Consider the following 20,464-nt stretch of genomic DNA (forward strand, 5'->3'; position numbering starts at 1 on the left):
CATATATTCCGTTTCTATAACTCTTTTTTTATCTGATTCCGAAATATGAACGCTGAAAACCGCGTAGAAGTGCTCAAAAAAATTTTTGTATCAGCCAACGTCGCAAAAAAATTCAGCGGAAATCGCGAAAGAACGGCGTTTTTCGAGCCGCGATATCTCCGCAACGGCGCAACCGAGCGCCGCCATTTTGCCCTTGTTGGAAAGCGCATTTCTCCGTCTTTAAATTTGCCGCTCTGCCATCTCCTCCATTCAAAAGCAAGCGCACAAAAAGCAAATGATTCAAGGCCGTTCCGAGGCCTCCGATTGGCCACGGCCGTCACGTGGCCAATTGGAGCTTCGCCATTGGTCTCGTTGGCGCTGCGCGTCTTCTGCTACCGCGCCGCCAGGCCTGCCGCGCCTCTCGGCGTGCGGTGTTCGTCTGTATGTGCGGTGTAAAAAAAAAAAAAAAAAAAAAAAAAGCTTTTCTGAAGAAGCTTTCATCTGATATCGCCCGTGACTCGCGCGTCTGACAATCGCCTCGCCATCTCCGTGAGCACGTACGGAGCGTAGTTTCGGCAGCGGACTCCACAAGTGATAAGCGCCTCTTGGCATCTCAGCTCGTCAGGATCGCCAGTACTTGCGGAATGTAGCTGACTTGTGTTGTGATATGCGCCTCTGGACATATCCTGAGGAGCGTAGTTTCGGAAGCTGGTTTGTGTTGTGATACGCTACTCTAGACATACGGCTCGACGCATTCATCAGTAGCGCTTGCGGGGCGTAGTTTCGGAAGTTGACCATGGGTCGGTGACCGCTGAAGTACAAGACGGCTCATGTTTACGGCACTCGTAAGCGAAAATCGCCGACGGTGAAAAAGACTGCTTCAAGGTCGCCTGGCAGTACTGTGCAGCATAGCAAAGAAGTCACAGACGCTTAGCCGAGGACTCCACACGCGGCCAGGATGCGTACGCGTGCCGATGATGCCATGCAGGAGCCGCCGCCGAGCACTTCACATGCGGCCGGAATGCCTACTTGTGTCGACAATGTTGAGGAGTTGCTCTCTGGCACTTCATTCGCGGGCGAAACATCTCCTGCGAGCAGCACGAGATGTTTGTCACGAGAGTTGAGCTTGTGTCGTGCCGCGTTCCACATCGTCGGATGCATCCACCGATCGCGCCTCGGATGTTTCTGGTTCTCGTCTCGGCACTTCGCACGATGTTGCTACGCCGTCCACAAGTACGGGCGGCACCGTTCAGGCACGCCTGGAGCCGCATTTTGTATCGGTCGAGGCATCCCGAGAGGTCGCCGTGAAAGTGCAAGCAAAACTAAGTTCGTTGTCTGCGACCGCTCGGAAAATGGAACTGACAGGTGAAGGTGCTTGCCAGTACGGAAGAAGCGGGGGAGTTTCTTATCGTTCAAATGACAGCCCTGAACGCGCTTCTCGGCAAAGATGAGTGCCAGCAGTGCTCCCAGCCGGGACTTTCAGTTCAGCTGGGAACAAGACCTGGATTAGCAGCGCAAATGATACTGACGTGCGCGTTTTGCGGCGGTGTCGCGAAGGAGTGGTTGTCACCGCGAAAGGAAGGTCGCAAAATTTTCGATGTAAATATGAGAGCTGTACAGGCTGTTTTCATAATTGACCATTCATAATTGACCAGAAATCGGCGAGACCGATTTCTGGTCAATAATGAATGTCTCACATAGATGGTTGCATCATAAAACATTTCAAAAACATCTGAAGGCTGAGTTTGAGTTTGAAAGCCTTTTTCTCAAAACGACTTTTCTTGCTTCCTGCTTTGCTTGTTCCACTGATTTCTTTGTGACCACTAGGTCTATTTCAGTTCCGTTTTTTTCCCTGTATTCCTGGATGTACTGTCCAGGGCATGACACTCTTGCTTTTCCAGTTTTACTTTACTACAATTAACGATTCGACTACTTGCTCACAGCCTAAAGGCCTGTGGTATAGTCACCTCCTAAAAATGAGAACTAAAAAAAAATGCATTGAAAATAAAAAAATCTAAGAGTGTCACGACCTCAACCATTCATCTTAGAATGCACAGTGCTTTGAACAAGTGTTCTATCGTATTTTATAAGTGACTCAGGCTTGGAACAAGGCCACAAGGAGAAAAATATTGTACATAAAAAAGTTCTAAAGATATCTTTATGAAATTTATACAGTAGTATCATAAAAACATTGCTGATAAGTCTGCCAATTTTCATAAAGATCCACACAGAAATAAGAAAGTTGGTATCGAAAGCCACGTCCCCCCTTAAGCCATACACAATCTCATTAACTCCATGCATTGCAGCCACAACTAGGGATGTCGTGATTCAAGAGGGACTGAAATACAGACAGAAGGACCTGTCCACTATCTACCGCTAGTTTCCTTGTGTGAAGAGCTGGCTGAATAACTAAAGAAGAGAGTTGGGCTAGTTGGTGCTGCTGCTTTTGCTGTGACATGACGGAAAAAAGAGGGGGGACAGGACAGAGCGCTAGTACTTCAATATATCAAAGTTGAAGTACCAGCACTCTGTCCCGTCTCCTCTCTTTTTTTCCATTACCAATCTTTTTGTGCTAGAAACTGTCACTGCAAAAGCTGGCTGCATAGAATGATAATTGAAGCTTTGGTGGCACACAATTCGAGAGTACCTTGCTTGAGATGTGCAGTTGCTTCCAATTCCTGATTTGCTGACATGCCCCGTAGCTTACACTGCAATGCACAGAATTCCTGAGACAAAGCCCAGTCTATGCGATGCCCACGTACTGTATTTACTCACGTAATCCTCACACTCGCATAATGCTCGCATCCCACACATTGCCCATCAAAAATAAGGGTTCCCCTCGAGTAATTATTGCACCCTCAAAAATTGCAGCAGCAGATGTTGCCTGCTTGTTCCGGCCACTGATGATGATAGTGTATGTTAGCCGGCGCCGTCTCTTAAGCATCATGCACACTATCAACACATGCAGCCCTAGTCCAATGCAAGCCATGCCACAAGTGGCGAGATTTTCGCCATATTGCGAAACTTTGGTAGCATGCACGGTAGCACGTGAGTAGCTGCCATCGGCATTGTTTTCCTTTGTGTTGCTTCGCTATGGGTCAATAAGGAAGCTACACGGCTGGTTTCAAGTTGAAAGTGATTGAACATGCTCTGGAAAACGTCACTTTGGGGTCAACGAGTTTTGCGTCCGCTACTGGCGACGGCAGCACAAAAAGCTGAAAGCCACCAACAAGACTTTTTTTAGCGCTTTGTATGTTGTCGCAGTGAATTTTCCCCAAGTAATTATCACACCCACAAACTTTGCATCAATTTGTCGTGAAAAAAAGTGTGAGAATTATGCGAGTAAATACGGTAGTTGACCCTGGCTGCCAGTTATAAGGAACATGGCAGGCACCTCAAGGTACAGAAAATCTGGGGAAAAGGCGTGCGCACTACATTACTGCAAATACTGGCAGGACACACTTACTGATAGCCTCAGCTGCCTTATAGTCGAGGGCGTGCGAAGCAGACGGCAAGTCCAGGCTGCGCAAGGACTCACCGCAGCGAACCAAGAGGGCTCGGAGAATGCTCACAGTCAGCGCTGCACAAACAAGTCATGAATTAGCCTAGCCATTTGCCCAGCGCCTACATGTGGCAGCCTGTGAAAAACAGGAAAGCATGTCGATGAAATCTTTTTGCAAGGTTCGTGGTTTTCTTTCATACTGGAACTCTAAACTTAATTTTGGACATTACATCTGATCACATGGCTGCACTGCAATGCTTATGGGAACTTCAAAATTGTAGACCAGTCACAAAAATCGCGAAAATAGCCGACAAAAATCAACCCACTTACACTGTGAGCTGTAAATTTGAATATGATAGTGGACAGCCTAGACATTCTAAATAATGGATGCTGTCCATGCTATTACTACAGGTTGGCAGAATTGGTGATTGCACTTCTGCATTTTAAACTTCCACAATAGCAATTCTCAAGTGTTCATGTGCATACATTACATGAACCTGTACCACAGCACCAGAAATATTAGGAACCTGCCAAAAAGCACATTATGATTGCCTTGACAAAGAAGGAAAGGCTGCGTGGTGCATATGTAGGGCAATTATACCTTAATTATCACCTTAATTGTGCTGAATGCAAACAGAAAATGGTGCAGTGCTTTATCCACTCCAAAATATAACCAAGAAGATAAAGAACTGCAATGGGCTCAAGTGCACCATGCGAATGTTGCAATACACCACCAGAGCCTACCAGACTTTTTTTTTTTTTCTTTTTCCAATGCATTGCATATAATACCCCAGTCAGACAGGCAAATTTAGTGACACTTTGAGGGATTGCACTTTGCTTCACTGAGTGTCACTTTGCTGGCACGGTGTTAGACATCAAAACGAAGTGTCATTTGCGATTGATGACAATGACTGTCTATGAAGCCATAGGCCTTGATGCGGTTTCCATCATTTTGAGTTTCAGGAATGGGTCCTGTTCTATTAAAAATAAATCCGAGGACACCTAAGCACTTCTTATGAGTTGTGAATGCGAAAGCATTAATGCTTCGTGTTGTCTAGTGTGACACTTTGCTTCGGCATCACGTTGTCGAAGGGCTTCGTCCTCTTGCCGCTTGAGATGCTTTGCTTGGCAATCCGCTTCCACCTCACACTTTCCAACGGCTTTGTGCTGTCTCTGAGCACGCTGTGCCACTGCTCGTTCCGCGCGGCGTGTATTGGGAAAGTTGATGATGATGGGGGATTTTGCTGCTTGCCTCTTCGCTAGTTTTGCAGCGTTCTTCCGCTCCTTTACTTCGCCTGCGGTGTACCGGTGTGGACGGCCACGTTTCGCTACTGCCGAGTTTGTGACCGTCGTCGATGTAAATGCTTCAGACTCCATAGTGGTATGTGCTGCCCGAGCCAGCAAGCCTGCAGTGCTGGCTCGGGCACCACGCGCCGGCTTCAGAGAGCGAGAGCGAGCGTGACGTGGCATCGCGGGGATGCCCTCCCTCCTCACGCAACACCTGGCAAGCTACTGCAGTAGCAAGTGTTCCCTTTCGCCTACTCCGCTCTGTCGAGGCGCAGCTCGTGACGTGGCATCGCCAACAATGGGACTTTAGGTGCAGTTTCACTGCTACAGACTACAGACGCCGGCTTTTTTGCTGAATGGGCCATTTGATGCTTTCTCATCAAAATACTTGTTGCAAGAAACTTTACAATAAAGGAAAGAAATACTATAATCTCATTAACACGGTTATTTGTTTTGAGCCAATACAAGCAGGGAACATTTCCAAAATCCAGGCAGCCACAATGGCAGACTCTCGTGTCAGACAATTTGATGGGCGCCAAAAAATGAACATTTCAAGCATGTTTTGGCCTCACTGATGTCACAAGGATGCTCATAACATTTAAAATCACAGAAAAGTCGTCTCTTCATTAATGCCGACATTGCATTGAGTATTTTTAAAATTTATTCCTGAAGCACTGCTATCGAGGCTACACACTTAGCACAGCGAAGAGAGTTCAATGAGTGCACACACTGGCAAGTGCACTCTGCAGCAAGTGTTACATTAAGCTTTTCCGTTCTAAGTGACACCAAACTTGCTTGTCTGACATAAATCATTTAGACAACAGCTATCTGCTACATTTGTGTTTTGAGCTGCCTGTATCTGACCTGCACACACAATACAGCGTGTGGGGAAGTGGGGTTCCCAGAATTAGTTCAGGTCCTCATTGATGGCACCGAAACCATGCATGCACAACTGACATTGAGTACCTTTTCTGGCAAAACTGGTCTAACTGCGCCTATTATGCTCCAGAAGTTACACTTTTGGCTTGTACGGTGCATCATATGCCCCATACACTAACAGGTCCAATTGCTATAGAAACATGCCCCAAAAGTGTAATTCAGATGTTTACAAAATAACCTCCCTATTAACCGCTCAACAACAAAATGATGCAGCCCACTCACGCCTTCCGTCGCCGATCGAGAAGACACCCGAGAAAGACAGCTTGTCCTGGGACCTCCAGAGACGGAGTGCCAGCCGCCGCCAGCGCTGGCAAACTGGGAGTACGTCGGCAGATGTGTGAATGAAAAAATCACCGCATGTCACATAATAATCACCAGACCTTCTAAAGGTTATCCTTTCCTCTTGCAAAACTCAAACATGCAAAGCTCACACATGCAAGCTGTTAACTGTATAACTTGCGGTCAACGTGTTAATTTTTCTTTCAAGGTTTATTTCCTCTTGACAATTCGGTCTTTTCCGGTGAGTATACTTTTACAGATGGCCATCCAACAGCTTTCTTGGTGAAATAATTTTTCACATCCAGCTTATCAGTTTGCTTTCAGTGACTATGTGCATTTAGGTATATAACACAATTTGAATGATACACTGTTCGTAACATCACTCAGTTACAGGGCGACAACGAATAATACAGAATAAAAAATGATCCAGTGGATCATTTTACAGGAAGTGAGCAGATGCAAATAAGAGAAAAAGTAAGAAGTGCTTGGCTGGCAGGGTGGCTGGAGCTTTTTGCACCACAGTTGAGCACTGAGTGATTGCTAGGAGGCCAAATACAGAGTCAATGTGTAGCAAAGGCCCTCGCTTTCATCATATACTGTACCACAATGCATCAGCTCAGTGTCCCCAGTGCCAACAGGTGGCGCAAGAAATGCCAGCCACCATTCGGGCCAATTATCGCATTTGAGTCACTGAGCACTGGACACATTAACCCATTCGCTGCCAAAGCCAGCAAATCGCTGGGTGCACCTGCATTTTGCACTTGTCGATGCTATTGATGGATGGCAGCACTCGTCTGTTTATCTGAGCATGATTGCATGTGTGACCAACAGATGGCAATAGTTACCTGTATTGCTTGAACACACTTTTGTATGTTTTTGCTTGTTTTTGATCGTCTCGAGTGGCAGAAAAAAATGGCATCATCTGGTGGCTGGCATGCTCTTTCCGAGCGTGAGATATTGGATATCCTTTTCAATAGCGACAGTGATGACAAGCCTTGTGACGACAAAACTTTCTCTAAGCCTTCTTTTGAAAGAGAAAGTGAATCTTATGGCAGGTGTGACTCAGATTCACTAGAGTATGACGGCCCATGCCGAAGTGTTTCAAACTTTCTCACACACTAAAACACCTGTGTGTTCAAAAAATGCACAGAGTAAAATCTGAATTATTTTTAAATGTAAATAAATGTATGTTTCATAATTTCTCCACCAAATATTTGACCTAGGCACTCATGGCGCACGGAAAAACGAGCGTATAGCATACTAATGCTTTCGGTAAAAAGACGCACAATACGAAATGCCTGCCTGTGCGTGCGGTGGGTGGCAGCAAATGGATTGAAGATTCTCAGATGGTCAAAATTATTCCACGGGCTTCCATCAGATCTCTTGGCGAGGCTTTGTGACATTAAGCTTCATCAATGAATGTTAAATAAGTAAATGAATGAATTTCAATCAATCAATAATTTGACGGTGTTGAAGAGGCAAAGCTAGACGGGTGCTGCTGTAGTTTGCTCCACAACTATGATAATAAGGCAAGCATTAAACATACCTCAGTTACCTACATGTGGGAGTAGTGAGAAAAAAAAATGGCATAAAAAGTAATATGATATACTTTATGAAGACTGATACAATACGAATGTTTTAGGCTGGCTTACTGTTAAAAAATTTAAAAAATAATGACCAAAAGCTTCTGCAAAGTGCAAAAATATAAAGCAGCAGTTTTCTATTCGACTTAGACGAGACAAAGAGAGGGGGAAAAAATGCCCGTACCTCTCTCAACGCGGATGCGTGACTTGATGTCAAGCCAGGCGAGCACCATGAGCAGGGCGTCATCTGGCAGGTCGTCCATGTGGTCTACCGACCGGCGAGGGGAGGGGGGAGGGGTTGCTGGGGTCACGTCGGCCTCCATGTCTGACTCTTCATCACCGTCCAGTTCCCTCTGCAACACGGGACGCTTTCATTGGCAACAGCAGCCGTGCAACCACACTGTGACATCTACTATTACTTGTCATTCATTCATTCGTTTGCACTGTCACTATCCTTTTATCACTCTTAATTGGCCAACTGCAACAATGACCATCTTCCATCCGTTCATGCATACCATCCATGTCACTTGTTCACATGCACTACTGTACTTGCATAAACAACTAAGAACAGATTTTGAGAGTTTTCAAAAATAATAGTTTATTACTGCAATGAACAAGCTCAGAGTTCACCAAGCAACTTCAGTCGACTAGCAGGTCAGAAAAAGAGAAATGACACTCACAGATGCTTGCAGAATGGATGGCTGCCTGAATTCTATTCACTTTCTCTATTCCTCCTCACTGCTAGCATAAGCAGTGCTGCCTGACAGAGAAAGTGAGCAGCTGCTGGTCATGTCCTACTGCGTCCACTGCTTGCTGCACCATTTTGCAACCAAGGTGTGCTGGGATGGTACCAGCCTTACAGAGTTGGACTGCGTAAAGCCTACAGCTATCTTTCTTCCAGAAATGAGCTACCTGGTGGACAAGTTAGGTGCCCAAGAGGAAAAGGTGTGTGTGTGTGCGTGTGTGTGAATATATATATTTATATATATACTGTGCTCATGTTTACACGAGGCAAAGCATTTTCTTGGGCTCCAATTTTCAGGATTCAAATGGTTCTTGAAAACATTAACAGGTCTCACTTCCCTTTCTTGCCCATACATTTAAGCCCAAGACACACACTGCAAACAAAGTTTTTGAGTGGACAAGCTTGATTATTTGCTGTTTTATTGCATTCAAAAATTTTGTAACACTGCTCTATCACTTCAACGCTGATAGAGAGGAGCAATGCTGGAAGCATTGGTCTTGCACATTGTTCACATGGGCACTTTTTTGCTCCATGAAAGTCATAAATGATATCCATGTGAAACTTAGGTTGTTAACAGCATACTGTACCACACTATACATTGGAAACACTTTTGTAAACTACAATCGTTCCAACCCCGAAATAGCCATGTAATCAAATACTTGCCTTTTGGATTGGTTCCATGGTTATCTGTAGCACAGAATTCATAAACTTAGCAAAGAATTATGCACCAATTTCACAAGACACAAGAGAAAGAAGTCAGCCTGACGCAAATGTTGAAATTAAATGAATGAACAAGCAAATAGATACCTGGCCGAACATTCTTTAACAAACAAAAGCACTCGGGGACAAAAGCACTCACAGCAAGGGCCCTTCGCTCAGCTGCCACCTGGGCCTCCTTTCGAATTTTGGTTACCCTTGTCTTGTTGGCTGGAAGCAGCCGCAACTGCCTGCATGCACAGACCCACACACAACACATGTCAAGAGATTAGTGATCAGAAATAATCATTCCAAACAAGATAAAATTGTACCATCTTTAGAGTAACGTTAGAAGACCAGTCATCATCATCAGCCTATGCCTATATTTATGTCCAATCTAGCCCAATCACCCCAATCTTGCACCAGCTGACACCATCCAACACCTGCAAATTTCCTAATTTCAGCACGTCACCCAGTTCTCTGCCGTAGTCAACAGCACTTCCCTCACCCTCCTGACCCCCTTCGCCCCGTCCCCGACAAAAACAATGGTCCTGACTTCGTTCGCTCCACAGCTGGCAACCCTATCTACAATACTAGCCTCTACGTTCTAAAATTTCCCTCCACTTGACCTTAACTCCAGAAAGCACAGGCCCACACTATCCCTCAGTGGTCCGTGTGCTTCAATAACACTTTTTCAGCATTTAGAGAGCTTAAATTTTGTAACTAGGCGCACTCAGTGTCAACGTGAGTGCACTGAGTGCAACTTCTTGTCATAGGAATTGCCATGGGGCACTTTTAAAATGTAGTTCAGGAAAGAGTTACAAGACAAGGTCTCTTTTTGACTATGCGGGCAAACATGTCATTCGTAATGTTGCACGATTGTCCACTTCATATTGGACATGCTAGAACTAAGCCCTACTAAAAAATCAACGTATAGAGTTATCGACTGTTAGGGGAAACACATTATTATTAATTTTATTTTTTCCTACATTAAGCCAGGTTAAATTTTAAAAGAAGGCAGTCAGCACAACACCTCATACGGATATTGATATAGATAATGAAACATTTTGTTTCAGGCTTTCATGGAAAATTAAAGCTGTCATGATTGCTTGACTGCTGATGACGCATCTCCCCTACATGAGTGGACAACATAGCACAGTGCCTAGCACTCAGAATGTATTTTATTTTTACTCTTTCAATTCTTAACAGAATAGTGATAATTTCTTAGTGATGGCCATGGTATCTTCTTGGCAGAAATTAACATGAACACATACAACACATTGACTAAAATGCTTACTACTTGATATTTGCCATCATTGTTCCAACATACTGTAACCAATAAAATTTAGTATATCAATCATTACGAGCCAGAACATTGGATCCGGGAGGATAAAAGTTGCATCACTGGCACTAGCACTTGCCTGCCATCAAGCTCCAACTGGTCGGGGGGAGCATTTCTTGCTTTTTCGGCCTCTTCGACCTTGGAAAATGTCACAAACCCATACCTGAAAACCCCCCAAAAAAGGTGCGAGTATGTCAGATCAAAGTTGTGAAAATTAATTGCAGGGTAATGTCTTGGCGACAGCGAAAACACACAACTTAAAAAGATTTTTTGCTTTTCCATAAATGTTCTATACTGCCTGCATTGTATTTAACCATATTTTGTAACTGTTCTGTATCCCATTGAGGTCTATGTACAATAGATTTTTTTTCACTCCTATTTCGGCCACACCCTGGTCTGCAGTATATTGCAAATAACCAAATATATTATAGTGATGTTTCGTGCAGTGTTACTTGCAGCAAACATTGCAGTGGTGCGAAAATATGCTTGTAGGATAGAAGTTGGGTTAGGCACGTAGCTTTCTCAAATGACACCAAGTCGCCTTACTTGGTGTTACTACAGCACATGGTCGAAGCTACGGGAGCTAGGCTCGAAGTGCGTAGGAGGCGGCCATATTGAAATACTGATGGCAATATGGTAGCGCAAATTTAGGGTCGTGCTCGATTCTAACACGCAGGCAATTTTCAGACCAATTTTTGGAAAAAAATACTTTTTTTTTTTTCAATCGGCAACATCAGTTTCAGTTTGAGTTTATTACCCATTCAATACAATGATTATGTAGACGATACTATACAGACGAGGGTCCCAAAGTCAAAGACTGCAACGGGACCCTCGGTTCAAATTACAAAAAAAATGTATACAAGGCATGGGTTAAAGCAGCAAAATTAACGCTGAAAGAAGACAAAAGAACGCGCAAAATACAATACAATGGTAAGCTGCAAAAAACAAGGAAATGCCTATATCAACAGGCGTAACTATACAGAACAAAATATTATCGGGCATGAAACTATTTACAAAGAATAAAACACTTCAATTCATGTTTGAATGTATTCAATGATGATGTTTGTTTAAGAGAATGTGGTAGGTCATTCCATATTTTTATCGCTGAAAACGAGGACGTCATTTTTCCATAGTTGGTGCTACATTTAGGTAGGAGAAAGTTGTTATTATGCGCAAACCTAGTGGAATTGGTATTAGTAAGTTGAAGTCTACAAATTCGTAAGCAAGCTGTTTGTTAAGCAATTTAAAGAAGAGAATACTTAAATGATACTTAAACAAGCCAGATACAGGTAGAATAGAGTTAGCCTTAAGAAGCGTGAGAGCATCTGAGTTTCATCAACTGGAAAAGGAGAGTGCCGGCTTGGCGGGCTAGGCCAGCTGCAGCAAGCAGCGGGATCAGGTTTGAATGAAGGGAGGGGGAAAGGTCACGCCCACGGCGGCAAGATCGCCAGGTCGAGGGATGCAGGCCCACCTCGCGCACGCTCGCAAGCACGCACACGTGCGCTTGCTCTCGCCTTGCAGTCGCCGTGAATTTGAGTGCGCCAAGCGCGCCGCCGCCGCTTCGCATTCCGTCACGGCAGAGAAGGTGCTTCTGGTTGCTGCTTGCGCAAAAATGACAACATTTGGAACAAAATCTCTAGGTTGTCGCCGGGGAAAATTCTTTATTTCGAGGGGGGTCTCCCGCTGCCACTTCGTTACGTAGAGGTCTCAAATACATGTGCTTCTATGAAGTAACGGCAGGTAATAGAAAAACTTCGTTATATGGAGGTTCGTTATAAGCAGGTTTAACTGTATTTCAACGATGTCATGAGCAAGTGAACAAAGAAGGAAGGAAGGAATGGGTGTTACTAACCATCTACATAAAAACATCCACTACAGTCGAATCTCATTAAATGGAACCTCAAGGAAGTGGAGAGTTTTGTTTACAGAGAAAGGTGTGCAGAGATGCAGCACTGTATGCCATACACCGTCTTAACGCTGTTATAAATGTTAGGCATCACGAATTGAATGTAGCAACTACTTTTTCCCGCGGTTTGGGCGCGGCAGGAAAATATTAAAATTTTTTGGGTTCCAGAACCTAAAAATTCCTTTTCTTGGTCAGTTTAACCTTACCATCCTCCCTTCATTAAGCTATTTCTGTTTACCGACATTCTATTGCATATACTGAGTGTTTATGCATTCAATAACATAATTATAACTACCATCCATGCTTCAGAGAATAACAGGGCTTGCCATTACTGCTGGACAAATTGCAATGGCCAAGGATGGCCGACAACTACTGAGTTTAATTCATTGATAGAATGAAACAGCTCAGGAAAACTTATGCCAAGAAGCAAAGCGGCAGGCACAACAATGAAAAATAACCTGGGGGCTAGGCCGAATATTTTTGTCGAACAAGTGCTATTGGCATAAATTCAAGCGCAAAAAATTCTGAAACTACTCCGACGTGTTGTTCCATTTCCAGGTTTCCTGTATTTGTAACAGTAGCTTAACTCAGACTCCAAAACGTACACCTGGAAGCACCCCATGCTTAGAAGCCAGCTACAGGGTGATTGCATGTTGCACTTCTGATCAGTTTAGGCATTCTGATCAGTTATTTCCTGTTTGCTTGTCAATTTATGCTTTTGGTACATCTACTTGCTTCAATTATAAAATCATGCTTTAACCTCTCCTAAATGAATGTCACAATGTGAAGAGCTATCGGGTCTTAACTCCCTGAATTGAGACAGGGTGCATTCTTGCATCACATAATTGTCTCGCAAGAGCATATGAACATGTACCCTGTCTCATTTCAAAAACAGAGCTCTAACACACAGTTTCTAACTATGCTGAGCACTAAAACAAGCTTTTGTGGCTGTGTCCGATCCATGTACAAAAATTGAATGTTTCATTTGTGCTATACCAATTGTTTTACAAAATGCATTGAGATGCAAGACAGCTTACTTTCGAAGTCAAAGGACATTGAGTGAGAGAAAACAAGCATTACAGGCATATTTCTGTACCACCCATACCAGCTTTTTGTAACGAGACCATAAATTTCTCCCTGGGACAGTAAATGATGTGAAAGTAGTTTTGGACATTCTCACGAGACTACACTTTAAAGTCAAACAATGCTTTTTTGTGTAAAAAAATTTCACGTCGGAAGTGGCTAAATGACTTCTTGAGCCCAATGTCAACTCTCTCCAATTTGTTTGCTTAGGTTGTCCTTTCAGTAAAAAGCCAGTTAAGCCAACCCTATAACATGTCATGGAAAATGTAAAAAAAGCTACAGAATCATATTTACTAATGTAGGTATGTATTTGGGATTGGTGGTCATCCATATGAAAAGTAAACAAACCACGATGTGGACAAGGACAAATGCATGTTCCTATTCACAACATGCATGTTTACTGATAATACTGCACAAAGCAATGAAAGAGGCATGTTTGAAAACTCGACTTGGCTACTGAGTGTGGTAAATAAGTCCAAGGGACAGATGGCCGAAGAAGAGAGGATTGTTTGCATGGAGACATGTCATAAGAAAAATCCAAACGTAGTCACTGTATGCAAAACACTACAGAAACGAATAACATTATTTAAACTCCACACTTGGTGCCCTGAAATGAAACAGGACATTGTAATGTCTTCAGTCATCACTTATGCTCAAAACAACACCCACACTACATTCTTTGTAAAGTATAAATTCTGCAAAATACAACGAGCAGTCGCCCACCCCAGCAAAAACCCTGCAGACGTCATCGTTTGCTGGCGGTGCAACAGCTTACACGTGCACAATACGGGCAGCTCGAAATCACTGCCACACAGCATATTTTACTTGTTTGCATTCTTAGCTGTACATGTCTACATGTACGCCTCGCATACGCACAAACATGGTATGTGCTTATTAAATAAGTATCTAAATGATACTACTATAGCTATATGACCATATAAAGCCAGCAGTTGGCGATGGAGCCAATGAAAGCATAGGGGCAATTGTGGTTGAAATTGAAATGTAGAAAATAATGAAGAAAAGGGGAAATAAAAGTAGACGAAAAGATCACCTGTTGCCAGTGGGGCTCGAACCGACAATCCTCGCATTGTGCGTACAATGTCCTACCAATTGTGCTATGGTGACGGCCATCAACCCGTCCACTAACATGGGTATTTATGTGTACTAGATCTAGCCCTGGGAGTGTTAGCCAGCGCCACTCAGAGTCATGGCAGGTGGATGTAGAACACCCCGTTTTGCCCGATGGCGTCAAATAACACGTCAACTTAGGAGAGCAAGTGGCTAATAAACCCTTGTATGCTACCTAATGGCACCAAGGCTGTCAGATTTGATGCCCTCACTATAAATGAACGAGGAGAAGGTAAACAGAGGGGCTCAATTTTTAGTAATCATGACCATATTAAGCCAGCAGGCAATGAAGACAAGGAAAGCATATGGGTAATTAGCTGTGATTGAAATATAGAAAAAAAAATGAAAATAAGAGGAAATGAAAGTGAACGAAAAGATAACTTGTCGCCTACGAAGATTGTGGGTTCAGTCCCCCCCACCAGTAACAACTCAATTTCAACCACAGCTAATTACCCCTATGCTTTACTTGGCTTCATTGCCTGCTGGCTTTATATGGTCGTGATTACCAAAAATCAAGCCCCTCTGTTTCCCTTCTCGTTACTGCAGCTACAGCCATTCAGAAGAAAAAGCTTATAAGGTGAGGCTAACTGCATTTTGCTTTTGAGAGATGGTGATGCATCTTTGACTGCATCAATGAGTACAACTTAGTAACCCTTGCTTGGATACCATTGACAAATGCTTACAAAGCTTATTGACTGATTATTTGTCACAACTGATAATTCCTCCAAGTTGGTTCATACATCTTTTTTTTTTTTCTCCTTATAGACCAAGACATCACGCACACCTCTATTTTCGATAAATTAGATTCACAAGGAGTGTATGTGATCACTCAGGATATTATGATAGCCAATGTGAGCCAAAAGGTATGAAGAAAACCAGAAATCCCAATGGGACACCTCAAGTGTGCAGGCCTTTTCAATGCCATTATATTAACTAGGAATCAAGAACATCATCTAAGAGGGTAATTTACTAAAGCACAGTGTGTTCACATCAGACGCAAAATGGCGAGAAATGCATGCGCACCGAGTGCTGTACATGAGGAATGGTAAAGCAATGCCAAAACTATATTTCAAACAACACAGTACTAATTGCATAAAACAGTTACTTTATTTCTTCAGCACATAATATTTCATGATGTCCTAATTCCTTTAATTCTGCCCAAGCTTAATTTGTGATTTAAAATATGGGTGGGTGAATATTTGAAGTTTCGAATGTGAATCAAATATTACAAACTAACTATTCATAATTCAATGTTTACGAATATTCTAAACTAACCGAATATTTTGCAACTGACTGGTAAAGTCCTGGTTACTATTCTCCGTCTGCTAAACAAAGTATATTGTAAATTAGGTTTTTGAAGCACTGCACTAACACAATGGGTAATGCAAGCTTTGTTTTCAATTTCACCACGGATGCCTGCATGACAACCTGTGATTTTTGCTTGTATTCTGTCATTTATGTTGTATTCCAATGGCGGAGTCAGAGCAACTTTTTCTGCTCCTTTTGGAGCAAGTGTGTTCCAATGACAGAGTGAGGGCATGAGTCACGTGTTCCAATGAGACATTGAGAGCAGATTTTAGGGCAGAGTGGACCGAACTCTGCATTATGTATTTCCTTCGTGCACATACATTTTTGGTCATTTCTTGCTCACCGTGCTAGGTGGCACTGTTTTAGTTGTCACTTTCGTGGTGATGGCAGACGCCATGGATGACTTGTGGTGGTGTGCTGTATTGATTTTGATGCTCAATAGTGACAGCTTCAACTTGGATTCCTCAAGTTCTGATTAGACAGGCACATGACACTGGCAGCAGACAGTGGAAGAAGACGCTGGGTATTATGGGTAATTCTGGTAGAGGAACTTCCCTTCTCACGCTATGTGCTCTAGCAGTGTAGATTGTGTTCCAATCGAGGATTTAGAGCTCTATGCCAGAAAGAAGTGCTTGCTCGCAGAGTTGGTCTGCTGCTCCGATTCTGCCATTGGAATTGACCATTAGTGTTTTCAGCAGTCTATTCATGTAGCAGTTTTATGTTTTACACTACAACCAGTGTTGTTTTTCTGGCAACCGGGCCCTTTTACCTGCGTCTTTGGCACTGAAGTCCTCCAGCGACTTTTTTTTTTTTCCCCACAACTTCCCGATTTTTTTTAGACAACCATTTCATTAGCAGTTTCTGAAAAGCTAGTCATACAGCAGCCATTGATTCATGGAAACCTTGTTTGCAACTAGACTGTAAAGATGTTGAGGCTATTCGTGCTATTTTTAATAACAACTGTAAATGTGAACTTGAGTTTAAAATTGATCCTTTGTCCCTGATAGCTAGCTATCTTTTTGCATTAGTCAGTACAAATGTAGTACCTAATTAAAACGAAATAACCATTCCTGCAGCAAATATGTGTGTCTGCATTTGACTAATCAATATTTGCTTTGATATTCGATACTAACTATTCATATTAAAAAATATGACATTATTTCCCATCTAATTAAAGATAAATTTAGAGCATTACCCTTTGGGCCAACGTTTGATGTGGTCCTGTACAATGGTGCAGTCCACAACTTTCCCAAACTTGCTCAAGAAATCACGCAGTTGACGCTTTGTAACCTGAGGGTAGGAAACAGAGGAAACAAAATATTTCGTAATTCTTTGACAGCAATGTTGAAAGAAACTTCTAAATACAATACAGAATTGTGTACATACCAAACGAAACCAATAATTCTTATGAGAGGCAGCATTTACACGAGCACTCGTGGGCTATCGGTCTCGCTGATGTGCCACTTCCTGTCAAACTACGTCTCGCATGCGCGTCCACACAAATATTTGGCGCCGTCGCGTGACCATTGTGATTTGCGGCCGCCGACAACTTGAGCGGCCAACAAACTCTCGGGAAAAAAAAAAAAAAAAAACAGGAAGAGAACCTGAGAAAGAGGACAGGTGAAAAGAGCAGTGGAAAGAAGTTTTATCGACGGCCTGCTATCGTGTTCGCGCAATTTGCGCAACGGCGCGCATACCCTCAACTTGCGAGACGAGTACTCAGTGGCAGAAAGGGCTCGCCAGTTTCGCTTTAAGCATTTGCCGACAACAACGACTACACTGCACTTGAAGGAAAAGAAAACAACGAAAGATGGATACGAGCCGAAAAACAGTAGCACGCTCGTTTCGAGACGCACCACGCGATAGAAGAACTCGAAAGGCCGGCCGGTTCTGCGTCTACGCGTAACGGCGTTTTAGGCAACGCCAACTAGTACTACAATGCAACGCAAACAAAATAAACTTATGAAATCAGTGGAAAAGAAAGAAGATAATAAAAATAACAGCACGTGCGTTTCTAAATACACTTAGGCCGGGGAACAAGAAGCAAAAAGAGGCGTTGGCAAACGTCCAAAGGAGCGTAAACATAAACAAAAGTGTGCACTACACTTTGGAAAGGACCACAAAACGAGCGCTTGGACCCAGCCCAGAGACACCACCACTCACCCGATAACTGATGTTGCCAACGAAAAGTTTCTTCTGGTAGAAGGCTTCGTTCTCCTTGACGCTGTCCGCGTCCTCGGGACTCGTTTCGTCGGACTTGTCGTCGTCCATCGCGGTCTCCATCTTCCGCCGAGCCGAGTCGAGCCACTCGTTGTCGAAGCTGTTGAGCCCGGACTCGGACCGCCTAGGGTCGAAGAAGCGACACTTTCTAGGGGAAGGGGTCTTGCACAGCCGCTCGCGCAGCTGCTGCTCGGAAAAGATCCAGCTCTCGCGGATCGGCGTCGACACGGGCGTCGCGGGCAGGCTCGATCGGTAGACGGCGCCGGCGGGCAAGCAGTCCGGCAGGCACACCGCGTTGAGACCCATGAACGCTTCCGAATGCAGTTTCTGCAGGCACCGTATTCGGTACGCGTACGAGAACATGGTGAACGACGGGTCGCGCGCACTGCCAAGCCGAACCGAGAGAGGATGAGCGCTGCGCGCGGCGGCGATAAACCCAGCGAGGCTGCTCCTCTTCGCTAGCGGATCATCACACCATCTCCCAGTGGATAACTGCTGCCGCCGCGGCTGCTTTCACTACGCTGGTGGCGGTGGCGGCTTCGCACCTTTCGTCACTGCGTAATGCATGGCCGTCGACGCTCACGAGGTGTTGTCGCGATCGCTGGACTGGACGCCGTGCATGCTTTAGTTACGCTCCGAAAAGCTGCGCTGCCTGTGTCTGTGATGAAAGACCTACAGAGGTGCGGAAACTGTGCCGTACGGGGACAACAAACAAGTCGCCATCTTCCTTTTTCTCTGGATTTGGATATTGTCGGCTTGAAGCGTGGCCGTGCGGCTTGATGTTGCGCAGCCGTTATCCGCGCAGCTGGCGGCAACCAACGGCAACGTTGGCATGGTCCATGTAGGAAGGAAAAAAACCTCCATGGCATGGTCACGCTACTAAGAGTATACATGGGTGTTCTGTGCTTACACTCACGGCCGCCAGCGGCCGTGTTACACTACTGCTACAGTGCCTAGAATAAGTATATTCTAGGCACTGTACTACTGCTTAACCGCGCTCTGCAGACGGAGCGTCTGCTTTGCTGGTTACGTAGGTCTGTCGGACTAGTAATGACGTGCATGTTCTGCGCTATACGCACTTTGTTTTATTGCGACAGAAATTATATGGACACTTCAACCGGATTTCTGCCGTCGTCGTCGCCGTGAGGTTCCGTATAGATTCCAAGGGCGATAAAATCGTCGCCGTGCGCCGTATGCGCGAGTGAAAGCGCGCTATCACGGAGAGCCAACGCACGGCGGAAAGCAAACGCGACCGTCGCGCGAAAGGCCGTGGGGGTATGGGGGCGACGCTGTGCTACGGCACCAAATGCGTATCTTGCAACCGAGCGCAAGGGGAACTGACAACGCAATCTCCCACGCGAAAGCAAAAAAGCTGGAAGGCAGCGCGGGGAGAGGGGGGGGGGGGGGGCAGCTTCTACTCTGCCAACAAATACGCTTGCATTGGCTGTGGTGGCGGTCGCCCGCACCATCTCTTATCTCCACACGGCTCTGACCTCTGTATGCGCTGTGCATTCGCCGCTCAGTTTCCGTTGAAGCGATAGACTGAACGATTCTTCTCCCGCTGCAGCGCCTGCGCTTGCTGTCAGCATTTTGACAGTCGTTGTCTGCGGTCATTCAGTGTGATCTATTCATGTTTGCTTGTGCGCGATGACACCACGCTTGTCAATTCAGTTAGAAAGCGAATGTGTCCAAGTTTATGCAGCCGATAAAACTACTATCCCTACTCCGAATAGCTCTCTACCAATTTGCTATCGCAATTGATGCTTCGCCTTTCAGGCGAAACTGCAACATTTTTTTTAAACATACCTGCGTGGTGCGATCGACCAAAGGCCATTTAAAACGCGTTTCTTATTCGTATATTCACAGTATTCGTTATAACAAATTAGTCGCGTTCAACTTAGTGGTTTGATGCTGCCTACACATCGAGCAATATGACAGGAACACTTGATTGTTCAAAGTCTACCAACTGAACCGCCACTATGTGATCATGTTGGGGAAGTCCCCACTCCACGTTTGGACTAAGGGTGCGTGAATATTCGACAATTTTAAATAATTATTCGAGTAGTGTCCTATTCAGTCCGGTGTTCAAATTGAATAGTTACTATTCCTAAATAGATATTCTTCTAATTTCAAAAGGTCAAAGTGCGCAATCCTATATAAAATTCGAGCCAAAGTGTGATACATTTCAAATCCACAGGCATAGTATATGCATAAAACGACAACTTGCTTAGTAAAGCAGGCCATGTCACTCAGGAAGCCAGTTTCTGCCATCTGGACAGCGATTATTCGCACTGTCCTAAGTCCAGTACTACAGTTAAACCTGGATATAACGAAATTGACAAATTCCCAAAAAGCTTCGTTATAAAGAGGATTTCGTTATATGCAGGTTCGGCACGAAAATTCGAAAAAGAAACGCTTACCGTATTTACTCGATTCTAACGCGCCCTTAATTGTAACGCGCACCCGT

General features: G+C 44.4%; 1 protein-coding gene across 2 annotated transcripts in view; it reads right to left on the bottom strand.

The window, feature by feature from the left end:
- The window catches only part of LOC119446883 (dynein regulatory complex subunit 6), a 37,756-nt gene extending 18,973 nt beyond the window's left edge, over positions 1 to 18,783 (bottom strand). The window contains exons 1-8 of one of the 2 annotated variants that reach the window (XM_049664478.1): positions 17,941 to 18,783; positions 16,973 to 17,067; positions 10,428 to 10,515; positions 9,174 to 9,257; positions 8,978 to 9,001; positions 7,754 to 7,922; positions 5,930 to 6,022; positions 3,446 to 3,559 (exon numbers count right to left, since the gene is read on the bottom strand). In XM_049664478.1, the coding sequence (XP_049520435.1) occupies positions 3,446 to 3,559; positions 5,930 to 6,022; positions 7,754 to 7,922; positions 8,978 to 9,001; positions 9,174 to 9,257; positions 10,428 to 10,515; positions 16,973 to 17,067; positions 17,941 to 18,360 (1,087 nt within the window). In that variant the 5' untranslated portion in view covers positions 18,361 to 18,783. The remainder of the gene's footprint in view (positions 1 to 3,445; positions 3,560 to 5,929; positions 6,023 to 7,753; positions 7,923 to 8,977; positions 9,002 to 9,173; positions 9,258 to 10,427; positions 10,516 to 16,972; positions 17,068 to 17,940) is intronic. The other variant, XM_049664479.1, reaches the window with a different exon arrangement.
- Positions 18,784 to 20,464: the final 1,681 nt, after the last annotated feature.

This window comes from Dermacentor silvarum, chromosome 3 (assembly GCF_013339745.2).
Source record: "Dermacentor silvarum isolate Dsil-2018 chromosome 3, BIME_Dsil_1.4, whole genome shotgun sequence".
Taxonomy (NCBI): Eukaryota; Metazoa; Arthropoda; class Arachnida; order Ixodida; family Ixodidae; genus Dermacentor; species Dermacentor silvarum.